We start from the raw sequence: 17,909 nt of genomic DNA on the forward strand, positions 1-17,909 counted from the left end.
TTTTCTACTATTATAAGTATTATGCCGTTTTATTGTCTTTATTGTCCTGCTTTTATGACTGAGTGTTTTTATTGTTTGATTTTGTAGAGGTGACCTTGGGTGTTCAGAAAGGCGCCCATAGATAAAATGAATTATTACTTGTTGTAATCTTTAATCTGAATAGCAATCTTTACTGTATGGACTTCTATTAAAACTTGTGTATGTGACGCATTCTCTTGTGCTGTGATCATTTCACAGGTGAGCAAGAAGATCAGATAATCAGAAACACAGTGGAGCTCAATGAGGCACCTGGAGATCATTGTTACTGGGAGGAGATTAAGGGTAACGGCTGCAAGTACTACAGGAACGTTGTCACCAACAGATACCTAGGTAAATACACAAACTGCTCTTTACTGAACAAAAGAAACAGCATGCATGTGAAAAAATGACTGTTTATTAAACGGAGCAAAATAAACCATATCTTGCAAGACAGAAAAGGGGCATCGTTTGTTTCTGTGTCTGTAAAACTGGCAATTTAGACTCACGATACAGTTTTCAAAGCATTGTCCATCCGTCCGCAGGGTTCGACCCCAGCAGGAACCAGGTCCACTCTGACATCAGTCCGTCTGAGTCTGAAGAGTGGCTGATGTTGGTGGATCAGACGGACCAGAGCCATCAGAGAGCCGTCATCATCAAGAACAAACACTCAGGGAGGTTCCTGGCAGTCCAAGATGGCCACTTTATTGGACTTACATCGTACAATGAGGACTGCAAATGGTTTTTAGAATAAAACGGGACAATGTGGTCGTTTCTGTCTAAGACACATCAGTTATTAAGAAAAAGCTGTAGCAAACAAAACTTGATGGGTGTATCTACACCAGGAGGTTTGGTAGAAATACAATGAAACATTGTTACTGTGACAAAAATAAAAAAATAAAAAATATTTAGAATCTTTTTCTCTTGAGGATTTCTGGTTTCCAGTTGACAGGATGGCTTTCTTCTGTCTGCGAAGGGAAACAAGAGTTGTCAAATAATCAATCTGCTGCCTGAGAACTGACACTAAACTATAAGAGGACTTTTGATATCAAAGGATAACTTACAGCGCTGTCGTCCTCTTTGTATACTTTGATGGTCTTGTCAGCCTCGGCGGTTATCAGTCTGCTCTCTGAGTTGTCGAACATGCACGCAAAGATGCCCGACTCGCTGTCCAGAGATCCAGGCTGCACGGCTGCGTGGATCCGCTGGAAGTTGTAGCCCGTCCTCCAGTCCCACATGTGGATGGTTCCATTGTCGGCTACAGGGAGAACAAAAATGTGCACGCTCAATCACAGTTCTGAGCTCGATGTGTTTCTAATCCAATATTGTAATCACCTGTATCACTGATTCAACGTTTACTCAAATCAAAATGGACAATCTATTATTAAGAATTTAAAGTTAAACTGTTTCTGTAGACCAAACAGGTGACAGTGTAGCCATTTTTGAATACCTCCAGACACCAACACGCCATCAGAGTTAACAGCAAGAGTGTTGATGATGGCGTTGTGGCCCGACAGGTTCTGGATGAAGTTTCCGTCCGGGAACATCCACTGCTTGATGTTATCAGCAGAACCGGAGGCAAAAGTGTATCTGTACAAAGGAAAGGGATGAAAAATGTTAAGTGTATACCAAACTCTTGAATCGTTTTTGTAATGGTATAACTGGTGTATTAAAATCCCTCAGGTCAAACATCCCACTGTTCCTCATAACTAAATCATTTTTTTTAAATGATTGATTCATTTTCAAATTAAGCTTTCAGTCTGTAAAATAAATAAAAAAACACACAAATGCCCATCACAAGTTTCTACAGCTCAAAGTCTTCAAACTGCTTATTTAGTTTGAAGATTCAGAATCCAACATTTATTCAAATCAATGATACAAAAATGAGAAAAGCAGCAGTAACAGTTCACTAAAATCGACGTACTGTTCACTAACTAATTAAACACTAGATGTTCAGGCTCGGTAACTTACTGTCTGGGGTGCAGCGCCAGAGTTCGGACAGACTTCTTGTGGTTTGTCAGCGTCGCTCTGGTTTTTCCAGCAATCAGATCCCACAGCCTGATGGTTGAATCGTGGCTGCCTGCAAGAAGTTGATCAGTTGTCAGCTGAGAGTAACAGTTAAAGGCCGACCACTCAGCTACAACTTTGATGATGATACAGAATCATTCTTTAGGGACTCTTAGACTTCTTATCCCGTGTCTGCAGGGGTCTTGAACCCTATTCGGATGGGATTAGTTTTACGAGGGTAAGGTCATTTTACCAGGGGTTTCAGTCCTGTCCGAACGCGTCACGTCAGTAATTTTTCCAGAGAATGAAAAAAAATATACCTTAGGTAAAACTAATCCTGTCCGAATACGACCCTATGTTAAGTATATGTGCTCGTCTCAGGCAACAGATACGCTCTCAATTTAATCTACTCAGGTGAGTGCACCAGCTACCAAGGCTCTTGTCTCCCGGGCGTAAAAACACAACCTGAAGATTTTATTTACGCTTCAAGTATATTTATTCGACAATACACGCATAAAAGCAAAGTTGATGCCCTGAATCAGGCTGAAGAATTATATTTTTAACCTTTTGTTACATGGGCGGAGAAGAGCGTGCTGTAGCTGGAGCCAGAGAGCAGGAAGCTCTGCTCCACGTTAATCCTACGGTTACCCTGATGAGCTGCAGTGTTTATTCATGGACAAACTGTCACCTACGCTGTACATTTACTGACAATTTGACTGTCTGGCATTATCTGCCCGCTGCTGGACGCTTTGAAATGCGCAAACCAGACAGTTGCTTCGGTGTCAGATCAAAACTGTCCGCATGACGTTGACGTGACTTCTGCGGTCAAGACACAGGGTTCATTTCTTTCTTTTCTTTTTACCTGTGATGATTTGTGGTTCTGCGGCCTGACATCTCACGGTTGCCACAGTGTTGGTGTGGCCGGTTAGTGTGTGCACGTTAGCTTTTGTCCTGATGTCCCACACCTGCATGGGCAGAGAAGCAATTTAATTAACGAATCCTGCAGAGGCCTAATTACTGACACATCATAAACATATTCAAATAACAGTCCATTGAGAGCGAGATGGTCTCTCAAAACACCCGTCCATTGTGACACTTTTCCTCCTTTAGTGTTGTGGGAGACATTGATGCAATCTGAACTTGGGTGCACGCTAAAGAAAACTACACCAAGAGCAAGTGAAACTGCAGAATGAGTATGTTGTTCATTATCTTCTGCCCACATATTTGTGTTTACACATGTGTAGAAACCTCAACAGATATGGCCTGAATTCTCAGGACGTCATACAGATGCAGGTCCAGAGAGTCTGAACAGAACTAGGCAAAAGGCCTTTTCTGTCCCGTCTGCCTGGAACGATGTATAGAAGGACTTAAAATTGACACAGCTCGTAACTCAAAAGTTCAAGACAGTTCTAAAAAACAGAGAAATAAACTCAATTGGATCTTCTTATTGCACTGTGTATCTTGTAATCCCACTTTCTCTTTTTAACACTTTTATTTGTGTTTTGTGTGTAATCACGCTGCTTTTGTGCTGCCGTCTTGGCCAGGTCACTCTTGGAAAAGAGGTTTTAATCTCAATCAGTTTCTTAACTGGTTAAATAAAGGATATTGGTTGATTGATCCAACTATTTTTCTATGGTTGAGAAACTGCCACACAGGTATAAGGTGACAGATGCAGACATCGGATAGCCAGAAGTTATTCATGCTTAGAAAACATAACCCGAGATACAGAACTGAAGCCAAACCAAAGAATGACCAGGAGCACACCAGAGTAATTTTCAAAGTAAGAAGTCTCTCTTCAAACTGAACCCTGTTTAGTTAAAGTGAAGTCATTTCAACATTATCAAACGATGAACGTGCATAGTACGAGCTTACCCTTGCTGTAGCATCTCTGCTGCACGTCACCAGCACGTCAATAGTTGGATGTAGGTCTATATCATAGACAGCACTAAGGTGTCCGTGGTAGTGCCTGATGACCTAAAACACAGACAGAAATTGTCAGGAGAAATACCATAAATCAACTGAAATGTCTTTTATGGCCCTTTATCACTTAATACATCACATTACAATTGTGCACCTTGTTGTACTCCAGATCCCAACATTTGACCTGCTTGTCTTCTCCACAGGAGAACAGGTAGGGACTACGATTGCTGACCGCCACCCCACGCACCGTACTGATGTGACCAGTCAGGGACAGTTTCAGTTTCCCACTGGCCAGGTCCCAGATCTGTCAAGACAAACCGCATTAAAGTCATACTATGAGCCTTATAGAATATTTCTAGAAATAATGTCTCCACGGTGCCATCTTGAGGTCGCAGGATGGCACTGCTAGAAGAAAATCTACGACACACGGCAGTTAACAGTTGTGTTTAATAATGCTGCCATCACCCATTCTCAGGTGATTCATTGGGATGAGAAATATTTTACCAGGGAAGTTAACAGTATATCAATTTAATACAAGGTGCTCAGACATCATCTGTCATTTTCTCTTTCAACCACATCTTAGTCTTCATCAGTGTGTTAAAGTTGTCTCAGTTGCCATCAGTGATAGACTGATACTAGAGATGCACAAATCCAATACCCTCCGATTACATTGGAAAAAACTGGATCGATGAATCTCTACCTGATACATTGGCAGGCTGATAGTTTTTTAGTAATTGTTTTCAATAATTTTTCCTTTTATTTCAATTGAGACTTGTACCTTTTGTTATCATCATTGTGTAATTTTTATGATGTAAACTGAGGGAGCAAAAGTTGTATTTGCTCCAAATATTGGCTCAAGAAAATCAACAGTCCGTATCGCTCATCGGCTAAGGCTGATGGGAAAATACAAATCGGTATCGGCCCTAAAAATGCCACATCGGTCAATCCTTAGCTGCCATCATGTGACCAAACTCATGACAACTAGGCCACCTTCAATTTGCTGATGAAGACCACAAGATGTGGTTGAAAGCTCTGGTGATAGAAAATAGACTTTTGAGTTACAAGAACTATGTGCATCTGCTGTTCCAAAGGTAAAGAGAGCTTTCATGTTGATAATGTCATGTGCTGTATTGTTCTCATATACATCAAGACAATAAAAAGAATAGAACTTCTGGATACTATTCGTTATTATTTCTGACATAAATCACACAATAATGTATCAAATAAAACACTGACAGGTAAAATTAGTATTTTTCAACTTTACTCACCTTTATGGTTCTATCAGCAGACCCTGTGACGAACCACTGATTCCCAGGCTCCACAGCGATGGATCTCACCCAGCCAAGGTGACCACTGATGACCTATCAGATAAAACACATTTCTGTTAAAATAACACAGAGGACACGTGCAAGATGCAGGTCTCACTTTGGCCTCAGTGTGTACAAATAAAAAAAAAAAAAAAAAAGAGTTGTAGTTACCCGAAACAGTTTCCATGGTGGATGCCACTGGGGTTTGGGCATGGTTGGCGCTTTCCTCATGAGAGCAGAAGTTCTGGTACCGCCTCCCTCCAAAAGTGACTAAAATAAAATCATTGATTACCACCTGTGCACATCTTTCAGGCTTTTTTAGAGCAAGGGTACAGAAGATACCACATCAAGAGGAAATACACTGTGACCTACCACAGCCATTGACGGAGGGTGAGACCTCTCTGCTCCTCCTGCGTGTCGGTGGATTTCACCAACACTGGCAGCGGTGCGGCTTACATCCTGCCTAAAATTCAACAACACATGAATTTTGTTTATATATATATATATGGATAACTTGTATCAAATCCTGAAAACGTTCTCAAAAATGTACTTCCTCAAGTGTTTTTGAGTACCAATAATGTGCGTACACACTTTCGAGGGGGGAAAAATAGATTTACCTAGCTTGTGATGGTGGCAAAGCCAGCGCCATGGAGTGGACTCCTCCCTCACTTGGATTCCTGTGCATCTTTGTGTCGGCAGTCAAGGCTACTCCTATTGAATGAAACATACTCATATAAAAACACTAGACTGATGGTGATGCAGTTCATTAAGTGGGCTCAGAACATGTGCGTGCATGCAGCTTGGTTAAATTAATAGCCTAGAACTTACCAGGTCCAGAGGGATAAGCGTGTGTCCCGGTGATCAGGTAATCTGGGTCGTCCCCTGGAACATGTTGGAAACCCCCACACGTCAAATGAGCTACTTTAAGAGCATCAATATTCACATAAACCCTGGAAATTTTATCTTAAATTCAAATAAATCACAAATCTAATCACTTGGCTTTCTGAAAAAGGCATGGAAATATAATTTCTGCATGGATGTTTTCTCTCCATAATCAATGGTTATCAAACTGAGGGTAAAAGGTGGTGTTGGTTTCATCCTCACCTGGCTGTGCGTAGCTCTCGTGGCCAAGCATGCTGCCAGGCATGTGCGGCACTCTGTCTCTGCCTTCCTTCAGGATAGGCATGTGTGAAACAGCACTGTAATCCGCTTTCAGTTTCACACCCATCTTCATCTTGTGGCTGCAAATACAGGCGACAACGATGCATCATTTTCTCCTTTAAAAATCCTGTTTTGTGCTCACTCATCTTTTTTGCCTGATACAATGCATAAGAATACACTGCTCATACCTTTAAACAGTTATTTTACAAGTTATTGGCCAACCCTATATTTTACATGCAATTTATTGATATTGGAAAACTATCCTTATTAATACCATAACAATGAATTTCAAGGATATTGCCCAGTCCTGATCTTAATGTGCCTCTGATCTCACTTGGTAGAGAATGACTCCCACCGCCTGCAGGAAACTCTAACAGCCCTTTCCTTCCTGCAGCGGTCAGACTGTAAAACCAGCACTGCTCCCAGTAGACCTCACACACCAAAAGCAATAATTGTAATGTTCACCAACTGGGTTCACTTCAGTGTGCAATACTATTATTTTCATTTGTGCCTTAGAGTAAATTTGAAATATTAAAAAAAATGTAAATATTGGTCCTGTTATTCTGATATTCTATATTTTCCTGTGTTCATATTGTTCATATTTTTCTACTATTTATTGTTTCTTATTGATGCTTCTTCTATGTGTGTGATCCACTTTGCTGCTGTAATAAGGGATTTTCCCCTTCGTGGGACTAATAAAGGAATATCTTAACATATCTTACAAATGAGTAAACAAGCGAGCTGATTTATCTGCCCATTCTCCCTTGTTGCACAACTTTTAAAAAAAAACAGCTACTATGATAATTATTAATTTGTCAAGTCTAAAGATTTGTGACATTTATCATAGTCGATAAAAGCAGAAATAAGTGCAAGTTTACTTTTCTTCTCTGTACTCTTCACTAGTGATAGACCGAAACATTATTGCATTTTTTAACTTGTATCGTATCAGCCGATGCTGGCTGCTGTGTTCGATACGATACACGTAAAAAGTGCAATTATGTATCGGTCTATCACGGCGTTATTTACAGACATGAGTCCACAGGCAGCTCTGTGTCGCTGGAGACGTGTTTTTTAAGTTCAATTAACGTTAGTTTTCTTAAATTGTAACATTTATTATAAGTATCGTGTCATTTTTATGATGTAAATCGAGGGAGCAGGAGTAGTATCGGCTCCAAATATCGGTCACAGGCTAAGACTGATGGAAAAACAAATCAGTATCGACCCCAAAAAATCCTTATCGGTTGATCCCTACTCTTTACCTCATAACTCTACTTTACAGCACAAACTGCTGCACTTAAACTAGTAAAACGTGGACTAGACTTACACTGGACACCAAGGGTTGTTTGGCAGTTTGCAAAGTATGAATATTTAAATAGCCTTGCAGAGACAAAGTTACGTAAGTTAAAATAACTGTAACAGTTATTAGTGTAAAGTACCTTTCTTCATCCAGTGCGACAGATTTCGCCTGATCGGACACGAACATATCGTGCGTCCTTTTGAGAGATCTGAAGACCAGAGTGTGGACTGAGTGCTTCTGGACATCCTGGAGAATAAAGTAGGAACATTTAATACAACTTTATTTAGAAACAGAATTCTACCAGAGGACATACAAAAGTTGTTTTTAACATCAGAGAAAGCAAATCATAGGAGGAAGTTTGACTTTAAACATCAGTGTCAAGAACAACATTAAAACAAATGTGCTCATCTGTTAAAGGTGTGAAACTGTGGATTTCCCAGGAGGATGAATTAAAAAGATGTCCGAATAAAGATTGTATTTAACTAAACATATTGAATCATATAAACTTGACGAGTAGCTGGATGTACGTGTTGTATAAATTGTTTAGTATTTAACTTGGTGATAAATGTGCGAAGGTCGGGGAAATCAGGGGAGGTCTTCACATGTTTGTGTTATGTTGAAAAGGGGCAAACAAACATAAGAATTGTATTCTTCTTATCTGCTCCTTTCCATTCATGTCAAGGTTTAAATGTATTGTAATTGTGAATTGAATGTATCATTGTGTGTACAATGTAATGAATAGGCATTTTCATGAAAGGAGCAAATAAATATAGGTACAGATATAACCAGCCACATTTATGAATGGCCCTGCCCTTGAATAGAAGTTATACAGACAAGAGTACTTTACTGTAACTAACTTACTTCAGTAAGAAATGCTGCTACACTTCACTGTACTTTACTGTAACTAACTTACTTCAGTAAGAAAGGCTGCTACACTTCACTGTACTTTACTGTAACTAACTTACTTCAGTAAGAAAGGCTGCTACACTTCACAGTACTTTACTGTAACTAACTTACTTCAGTAAGAAAGGCTGCTACACTTCACTGTACTTCAATATAACTGACTTACTTCAGTAAGAAAGGCTGCTACACTTCACTGTACTTAACTGTAACTAACTTACTTCAGTAAGAAAGGCTGCTACACTTCACTGTACTTTACTGTAACTAACTTACTTCAGTAAGGAAGGCTGCTACACTTCACTGTAACTAACTTACTTCAGTAAGGAAGGCTGCTACACTTCACTGTACTTAACTGTAACTAACTTACTTCAGTAAGAAAGGCTGCTACACTTCACTGTACTTTACTGTAACTAACTTACTTCAGTAAGAAAGGCTGCTACACTTCACTGTACTTTACTGTAACTAACTTACTTCAGTAAGAAATGCTGCTACACTTCACTGTACTTTACTGTAACTAACTTACTTCAGTTAGAAAGGCTGCTACACTTCACTGTACTTTACTGTAACTAACTTACTTCAGTAAGAAAGGCTGCTACACTTCACTGTACTTTACTGTAACTAACTTACTTCAGTAAGAAATGCTGCTACACTTCACTGTACTTTACTGTAACTAACTTACTTCAGTAAGAAAGGCTGCTACACTTCACTGTAACTAACTTACTTCAGTAAGGAAGGCTGCTACACTTCACTGTACTTAACTGTAACTAACTTACTTCAGTTAGAAAGGCTGCTACACTTCACTGTACTTTACTGTAACTAACTTACTTCAGTAAGAAAGGCTGCTACACTTCACTGTACTTTACTGTAACTAACTTACTTCAGTTAGAAAGGCTGCTACACTTCACTGTACTTTACTGTAACTAACTTACCTCAGTAAGAAAGGCTGCTACACTTCACTGTACTTTACTGTAACTAACTTACTTCAGTAAGGAAGGCTGCTACACTTCACTGTACTTTACTGTAACTAACTTACTTCAGTAAGGAAGGCTGCTACACTTCACTGTACTTTACTGTAACTAACTTACTTCAGTAAGAAAGGCTGCTACACTTCACTGTACTTTACTGTAACTAACTTACTTCAGTAAGAAAGGCTGCTACACTTCACTGTACTTTACTGTAACTAACTTACCTCAGTAAGGAAGGCTGCTACACTTCACAGTACTTTACTGTAACTTACTTCAGTAAGAAAGGCTGCTACACTTCACTGTACTTTACTGTAACTAACTTACTTCAGACAGAAAGGCTGCTACACTTTACTGTACTTTACTGTAACTAACTTACTTCAGTAAGAAAGGCTGCTACACTTCACTGTACTTTACTGTAACTAACTTACTTCAGTAAGAAAGGCTGCTACACTTCACTGTAACTAACTTACTTCAGTAAGGAAGGCTGCTACACTTCACTGTACTTAACTGTAACTAACTTACTTCAGTAAGAAAGGCTGCTACACTTCACTGTACTTTACTGTAACTAACTTAACTCAGTAAGAAAGGCTGCTACACTTCACTGTACTTTACTGTAACATAGCTCTGTAGGAAATGCTGCTACACTTTTAACACTAATCACTTATCGCTCACTTATTTAGTTTGTACTTATTTTATTTCAATATGCTGCTAAACTGAACAGTGCGTATTGTTGTATATTGTATAAACCTACGTTTAACCACAGTGTCTGCTGCACTCTGTCACACTTAGTTATTATTTGATTTATTTTACGTTAGCTTTATTTTGATTTGATTTATGTTAGCTTATTGTTACTCTGATCCTTTCCCATCTTTGTATTGAAACTCTTGCACAATAATTTCCCTCGGGATAAATAAAGCTTCTTGAATCTTGAAGAAATCGTATCATAAACGTAACGCGGTCCAGCAATTAGCCGGGTCCCGAACACGCACCGCCTGAGCGGGAGCTAAAGAAACAAAGCCACGAACAAGACTTCAAAGCTCGACTTACCTCGGCCATGGTTGGTGCTGTGAACTCGGAGAAAACGCCTCAGCTGAAGATGCAACTTCTTAGTTTGAAGGGATTATTGTTCAGTCGCACTCAAAGATATATCACAATACTGGAAACGCGACCATCACCACAAGCCGACGACCGCACGACCCGGAAGAAAACAACACGAACAAGCAGCGTGACGTTTGTCAGCGCCCCCCGCCGGTCAGGAGGTGTAAGTGCAATTTAAAATGAAACAAACAGTTGCTCTTTATGGAGGAAATAAACCAGACTTAAGTCTCTATAAATAAATGCATAATGTAGTTATTTAGTTATATATATATGTATATTCTGTTTTTCTAATGTATGCTGTCTGTGTAATATTTGTTGTTTGTATATCTGGAGTTCTGTAACGAAAATAATTTCCACCTGGGATTATTAAAGTATTTCTGAGTCTGATTCTGAAATTAATAAATGCATGCAGAAATAAATGTATGAATAAATAGATTTATGAATAAATAAATGAAAGAATAAGTAAATGCAGAAATAAATGCTTAAATAAATGTATGAATAAATAGATTTATGAATAAATAAATGCAGGAATAAATGCTTAAATAAATGTATGAGTAAATAGATTTATGAATAAATAAATGAATTAATAAATAAATGCAGAATCAAATGCTTAAATAAATGTACGAATAAATAGATTTATGAATAAATACATGCAGAAATAAATGCTTAAATAAATGTATGAATAAATAAATGTATGAATAAATAAATGCAGGAATGAATGGCTAAATAAATAAATGGATGAATAAAAGAATAAATAAATGCTTTACATTTATTTCTACATCTTCGTTCAACTACATTTATTTATTTATTTGTGTATTTCTGTGTGTCCATATGCTAATGAGGTAGGATGCCCTATTTATTTATTTATTTATGTATTTTTTCATTTATTTATTTATGCATTTATATACAACATTATTTATTTATACATTTTTATACACTCCATACATGGTCCACACAGGGACTTGAACCAGCGACCCTACGGTTCCCAGCCAAGCCACCTATGGACTGAGCTACTGCCACCCTTAAATGCCTCTTTCAAGTTTCACTGTAATTATTTTAAGACCAAACTCAAAAACCTATTTGACTTTAGAGACATTAGGTAGTGAGGGGGGCTGTGTATCAGACATTTGCACAATGATGTCCTATATTAGGCCATACGGAGGAATTTGCTGTTTGGCACAACCATCTGGGCAGGTGGAGTTTGGACTCCAGCAGAATGTGATGATGAATGGGACAAGTAGTGCCGTTACACGAAGCAGATAAACTTTCACAACGTGGATCAAAATAAACAGGCAACTGTGACGCTCTGACAAAATACATCACAATAACTGTTTTGGTGAAATTGATATGGTTCCTGCAGTTAGTTTTGGAAGGTATATTCAAGCTTTGGGGTTGGCTCTGTAAAAATGTATTTAGTGTGAATAACATGAGCGAAGACTGAGGAAAATACAAAATCCTCATTGCATTAATAAATATCACAGGATTTAAGGCAGAAGGTGAAACTTTCTTTAAAAAAAGAGTATTTTGTTTATTTAAAAAACCCAAACAACTGCGAGAACACACTCTATAAAGAGCACTTTAGTTTTAATAATCAAATTACTCACTTCTTAAATGTATACTTGAATGTTTTCAAGTGCCTGTTAGAAGCACTTTGAGGATCACTGCCCCGCTCAATAGTTTTCAGTTATTCATTTCATGGGGAGGAATCGGCCTAATAGGGATTGTGTTTTGTTGCTTATAAAACAAATTGATTTTATCCATACTGCATTTAAACCGGACATTTAATCTTCTAAAAGGTCCTCTGTGTAGGTTACTCATGAATCAAAAAGGATGTTCGTTTTAATCTAAAAGAAATACACAGCTGTTTCTTGTGCCTCCACATGTGTATATTATACGAATATGACCTGGTGTCCTAAAAAAATACGTGTGACCAGAAAGCTTAAAACCCCATATAGCTCATAACTGACTCCAAATCATAGGTTTCATAATAAATACTACATTAGTAAAACTGTAATCACTTTAGCTGTGTTAGAGTGGTGTTGAATATCTAAGACAACATAATGAAGTGGCCACTTTCGTTACTTTTAAACCAGTATTTATTTCAAGGCTGTTGTGTTGCACATACAGATGTATATTTTTGATCACTCTGTGCACGATGACAAAATACTGAAACGTTTTGCGGAGACATTTTATTTTGGCGTTCTCGATTATTTCTGTTTGACTTTTTACCAGGTGCTTTGTCTAATCTTCACATTGTTTTACAGAACAGCTGCTCGCCATATGGACTTTACAAGGTTGAGTCCAAACTATCCAATAAAGTAAAGGCCTTATTTGGTTAAGAAAATACATTTATTTAGTGCTCAAAACACTATGGAGGGGAATGGAAAATGTGAACATCAGTGTCCTGCTGCGACGGATCAGCAAAGCAGGCATGCATCACACATCATAAACTCAGAAACACTCATGTTACTTCATTGGATGGGGCTTTCAGTGCTGTTGTGCGAAACACCTTATGAACTGCAGCTCAGACAGACCACAAGCAAATGAGTCTAAAGTCTAAGCATCTCCAAGTCCGCCAAACTGTTTCACCCCAGTCTGCTGTCCACCGGTTGCTGTGATGCGGGTAAGGGGAATGAGCTTCATGGTGGTCTCTTTCAGGGAGTACCAGCGGCTGTGCCATGTGACCCAAATAATACCGTTGTCATAGCCGAATTCCCCAGCGTCCTTTTCTGTGTACCTGCCACCTAGATATTGAGAACACAGACAGTTAAGAGTGGACTTCAAATGTTTTTTTATTCAAATATGTGCTTGGACAACAGTTTTGTTAATAACAAGCTATAGCTGTTAATAAAAACATAATTATAGGACGGTAAAAAGGATTTGGCACTTAGCCATGTGGTCTTACCCTGGTAGTATTTGCCGTTCAAATGTGCTGCGTGACATCTGTTCATCCACCAGCCGGAGCCATCCTGCCGAGCGCAGTTTCCATCGTACTTGTCATTGTCCTTGTCGAAGGTACTGAACTGCATGCCGTTGTGAGATGTGTAGAACTTGTCACTGGGATCATCGCCAAAATCAAAGCCATCGAAAGCATCACCAGCATCACCGCCAAAGTAGTAGCTGTATGTGAGACGGTACATGTCGACCTCTGCTCCAACTCTGAACGTGTTGTAGTCGGCATATCTGGAGAAAGAAGGCCACAGAGAGGAGTGGAGAATTAATGTTAGACCCAGGAATCTATCGGCTATTGATGACTATTAAGCCTCTGGGGAACGCCCAATAATTCTGGGGTTTCTGTGTAGCCAGCGGATTTCGGGATAAAAGATATCCTGGCCAAGACTTCCTCTTCCATGAGCCTTGTTCGATTAGAAACATAAGATGCCTGGATGGAGTTGGATTTGAGAAACAACGTCTTCATGAAAAGATATCTGCATCTATGCAGATAAAAGCTTACAAAAAGCTAAATTGACATCAGATGATAGCCGATGAATCTCGATCACTGCGTTCTGCCTCCTTTGAGCTCCACAAAGACTGTTTACCTGCATTTCAACCGAAGCCCGCTCACATGTGACTGGTCGATGCTACACAGGCCACAAACAGAAACCAGAACACTTTCGATGCCACAATCTTTGAGGTCCCTTTGCCTAAAGATTCTGCATTCATACGCAGATATGTGTTTACAGAGATAAGTTCCTGCTAACCTCTGCTGAGTCTGAAAGCTCATCATCAGGGTCATGTTTGTCTTGTCAGTGAGTCCCTTTGCTCCTCTCTTACATAATCTAATATCATATGTGTACGCACCTTTTGTTGCCATCCCAGTCAACAAGCTCAATCCTCAGCACAGTCGGGATGTTTGAAAAGGCCGTCAGGAGATGGATCTTCTCGTTACCAAGCCAGAACTCTGTGGTGTCATCTGGGGAGAGATAACCAAAGCCCTCCTTGTACTGAACCCAGTCCTTGTGGAAGTCCACGCTGCCATCGCGTCTCTGTGGACAATGAAAGAGTGATCAGTGCAGGCCTTCCGCTTTTTAGGATCAAAATATAAGGTTCAGCCTTTCGGGATTGGCAAATTACAAGCTGTTTCTGAGTATCACGTTCTATTTCTTTGACAAAAATAATATACAGGACTCATTCAGTGCAAGATGAAGACAGTAAAGAGCAATTTCCTTGATTGCTCAAGTGAAGCATACCCTTTGTATTACTGTGAAGCCACGACCAAAGCTATCAATCTCACAATAGACCAGGAACTGCTCGGTGGCTTTCTCTGGCTTCACATAATAAAGGCCACTGGTGGTGGCACCTTTGTTTGCAATATCCTGGCAGTCTGATGAGAAGAGGAAGAAGACAAAGAAGAAGAAAGATTAAGTTTTTTCCTGTAATTGGGTTTATGTTTGAAGTAATTATGGTTCATTTTAATTATTATAATATAGACAGAGATCTGAAATGAGTTCACAACAAAATACACCTAGAATGAATCTGTTTACTGTGCATTTACACACCATATTGATTTAAGCCTCTAACTAAACACTGAACAAGGACACAAGAGGTTCAGGCGAGGCATGATTGAGAAACCTCTTGTGAAATGGGAATGGTCTAAAGGTCAATGAATTGGATTTTCTTTTTTTTACCTGTTCCTGTGAGAGGTTGGGTCTCAACTGATTCTTTGCAGGGCTCAGTGCATTTCTGCTGAAGCTGAATGGAGAGTTGTTTCAAGTCTGACATTCTCCTCTCGTTGGATGAAATTAAATTCTGTAGGTCACTGGGAAGAGGGAAGCAAATCTGACTTGTATGTTTCTTACACAGTGAGAAAATAAATAATGAAGCTCAAAGACATTTATTATAAAAATAGACAGGATAAGAATATATGAAAAGAAAGCAAAAGGAATAAATGATGAGCCACATTTGGAAAAAGACGTGAAATTTAATTAAATATGAATGTTCCTGTGTCTATAGGGGAAAGAGGAGCGGGCGGCAAATCGCCCTATGATCTATGTTCAGTGCTGACTGTGTGGGTGTGAAGGGTTGGCGTGCATTGACCTGAAGGCGTGGGCGGCTGGAAGAGGTAAAAGTGGGTACCCTGTGGCTTCTTTTATACAGTGTTACTTATACTTAGTTTGTTATGCTATATTAAACATGACAATAGGCTATTGTTAGATTATACCGTATTTCTCTGTATAATAATGATGATAATAATAATAATTATGTATATTTTATTACCTAATTAACCCTAATCCCCCCCCCCCCCCCCACACACACACACACACACACACACACACACGTGAGATAAAGCAAATCTGATTGATTTTACATATTACGTTTATTCCACAGCAATGAATAATAACTGTAAAACCGTACATTTTTTTTTCTATGTAGAGGAGGAATAGAAGGATAAAGTGACCAGTTAGTAGTCACCCCCAGAAATAGCTTCTGTGTTTGGACAGATGGGGCCACTGAAAATCATTGGCATGTCAATATGAGAGTTGAGGAATCGCAAAGTGATATGGTTTCTTATTTGTAGGTATTCAATCCAATGATTCTTCATACATGTTTAAGGGGATTCACTGTTCAGATAGGCTACTTGCCATCTCCTTTAAAAAAGAGTAAATATACTGTACACTTTGTCACTTGGCTCCTGTCGATATTAAGGTTTCAATGGTATTTGAAATGTAATTGCTGATAGTAACTTACTACATTTGTTGTTCCTGTGCGATGATGGTCTTTTCAAATCGAAGAACATCATCCAGCATACTTGAGGATCTTTTGAATTGTGCGTCTGAAATAAAAGTGAGTCAGAAATGATCTCAACACATTAAAAAAAACATTCACCACAGTTTAATGATATGAACAACAGTTTGAACTCATTTAAAGCTCATGATCAAAGTGCTTACAGATGAGGGGACTCTTTATACAACACCATTGTATAAAGACAGCCCCAGAATAAGTTTAAGTTACCTGGCTGGGAAGTCTTTTGAGCGGAAGTAGCTGAATCTTTCATGTAGACAACTGTTTCTTCGGCCCCCTGGGTCAAATTGGCGATCGTCTCAAGTTGATCTAACATATCGTCCAAATCCTTGTCCACCCCTGGCATATACTTCAGCATGTAATCAGCCACTCCACATGTTGTAGGACAGTACGTTCCCTGAATACAGATCGATAAACATTGATGACAGTGCGCCCATAGATATAAACATATGCAATCCGAAGATTATCATTTGTAGCTGCGTACTTACAAAGCCATCATTTGTGGTGCATGTTGCGATGTTGTCTCCTCTAGTTTGCTGCACAAAAAAAGACAAAACTATTTAGAGGTTTGTGTTCAAGTGAACTGCGGCAGTGAAACATCTGTATTCAGGGACTTACTGCTGATGAGAAAGAGAAAAGTAACAGAAGTCCTCCTGCCGTTGCAAGAAGTGATGGAGCCATGTTGCTTTGGCCACCAGATGTGGTCTGTTGCAAATGATGAGCAGCTCGACTCTGTGTGATATTTATCTGAACAAAGTCCTCGGGTCACGGTTTGATAAGGAGCTCGTATGCAAACAGCCCGCTCACTGCGTTGGGACAAAGCTGTGACTCAAATATCCAACAGAGGTCATTTCCCAGATTTGACTGAGTCTGTATTGAACTGTCAGAGCACAGCTGCATGCAACATTAGCACAAACTGCATATTTGTGTACAACTCAGTACTGGCAATGATTACAAAGCAAGATGAAAAGATGACTCAGCTTCTCTTATCATTGCCTTTTCTAGTACATGATGGCATTTTCTTGTATTGGACTAAAGAGTGCCAGCCAAAGACCCAGGACTGGAACACAGTTTATTTACTTTACTTATTCATCAAATGATAAGAATCAAAGAAAAAATGAGATCATGGGTCATTACTTAAAATGTCATTATAACGATGTATCCCCGTGAAACATTGACAATGTTAATACAGATGTGCCAAGAAATACAGGCCACAGAAAACACATCTACTAGCAAATATCAGTTTAAATGTCGTAATAGGACATCTGACACGTATGGAAGCCCATTGCTGCCACAAAAGAGGGAATCTTCAGAAGAAAAACAACAGTATTCATGTATGTTGCGTGTGGCAATGAAAGATCTCCTCCATGTGCCTAAACCTGTTTTCCCTTTTCTCAGCAGGCTGGCAATCGGTCCGACACACCTGCAGCCGAGCCTGATTGCCAACCTGCTATATAAAGCCAGCAAGACCATTCCCTGGGGAGACACAGACCCACC

The 17,909-nt window shown here is 39.3% G+C and overlaps 3 protein-coding genes across 3 annotated transcripts in view; all 3 read right to left on the minus strand.

Annotated features, from left to right (window-relative positions):
- Window positions 1-17,909, minus strand: part of LOC310963831 (uncharacterized protein) — a gene marked incomplete at its 3' end in the record, with an annotated part of 270,431 nt that overhangs the window by 150,475 nt on the left and 102,047 nt on the right. The window lies entirely within an intron of this gene.
- plrg1 (pleiotropic regulator 1) lies at window positions 414-10,759 on the minus strand. Its single transcript, XM_083927386.1, has 15 exons — window positions 10,620-10,759; window positions 7,847-7,953; window positions 6,354-6,490; window positions 6,078-6,131; window positions 5,867-5,960; window positions 5,622-5,712; window positions 5,421-5,519; window positions 5,211-5,303; window positions 4,097-4,246; window positions 3,895-3,996; window positions 2,885-2,987; window positions 1,987-2,095; window positions 1,466-1,605; window positions 1,080-1,273; window positions 414-983 (listed from the first exon to the last, which is right to left on the minus strand). The coding sequence occupies exons 1-15, from the start codon at window positions 10,626-10,628 to the stop codon at window positions 924-926; spliced, it is 1,542 nt and encodes a 513-aa protein (XP_083783512.1). The 5' UTR covers window positions 10,629-10,759; the 3' UTR covers window positions 414-923.
- fgg (fibrinogen gamma chain) lies at window positions 13,227-17,093 on the minus strand (the record flags this gene model as incomplete). Its single annotated transcript, XM_083927441.1, has 9 exons — window positions 13,227-13,414; window positions 13,576-13,853; window positions 14,472-14,656; window positions 14,861-14,994; window positions 15,299-15,429; window positions 16,359-16,443; window positions 16,623-16,809; window positions 16,901-16,948; window positions 17,031-17,093. 9 exons carry the CDS (start codon window positions 17,091-17,093, stop codon window positions 13,227-13,229), a joined length of 1,299 nt encoding a protein of 432 aa, XP_083783567.1.

Source organism: Echiichthys vipera (assembly GCF_963691815.1).
Source record: "Echiichthys vipera genome assembly, chromosome: 2".
Lineage (NCBI taxonomy): Eukaryota > Metazoa > Chordata > Actinopteri > Perciformes > Trachinidae > Echiichthys > Echiichthys vipera.

Coding starts and splice junctions, on each gene's coding strand:
- plrg1 (XM_083927386.1), bottom strand. Junction 5,961..6,077: donor CGCTTATCCCTCTGGACCTG/GTAAGTTCTAGG, acceptor TTCATTCAATAG/GAGTAGCCTTGACTGCCGAC. Junction 2,988..3,894: donor GCAGAGATGCTACAGCAAGG/GTAAGCTCGTAC, acceptor CTGCCCATGCAG/GTGTGGGACATCAGGACAAA.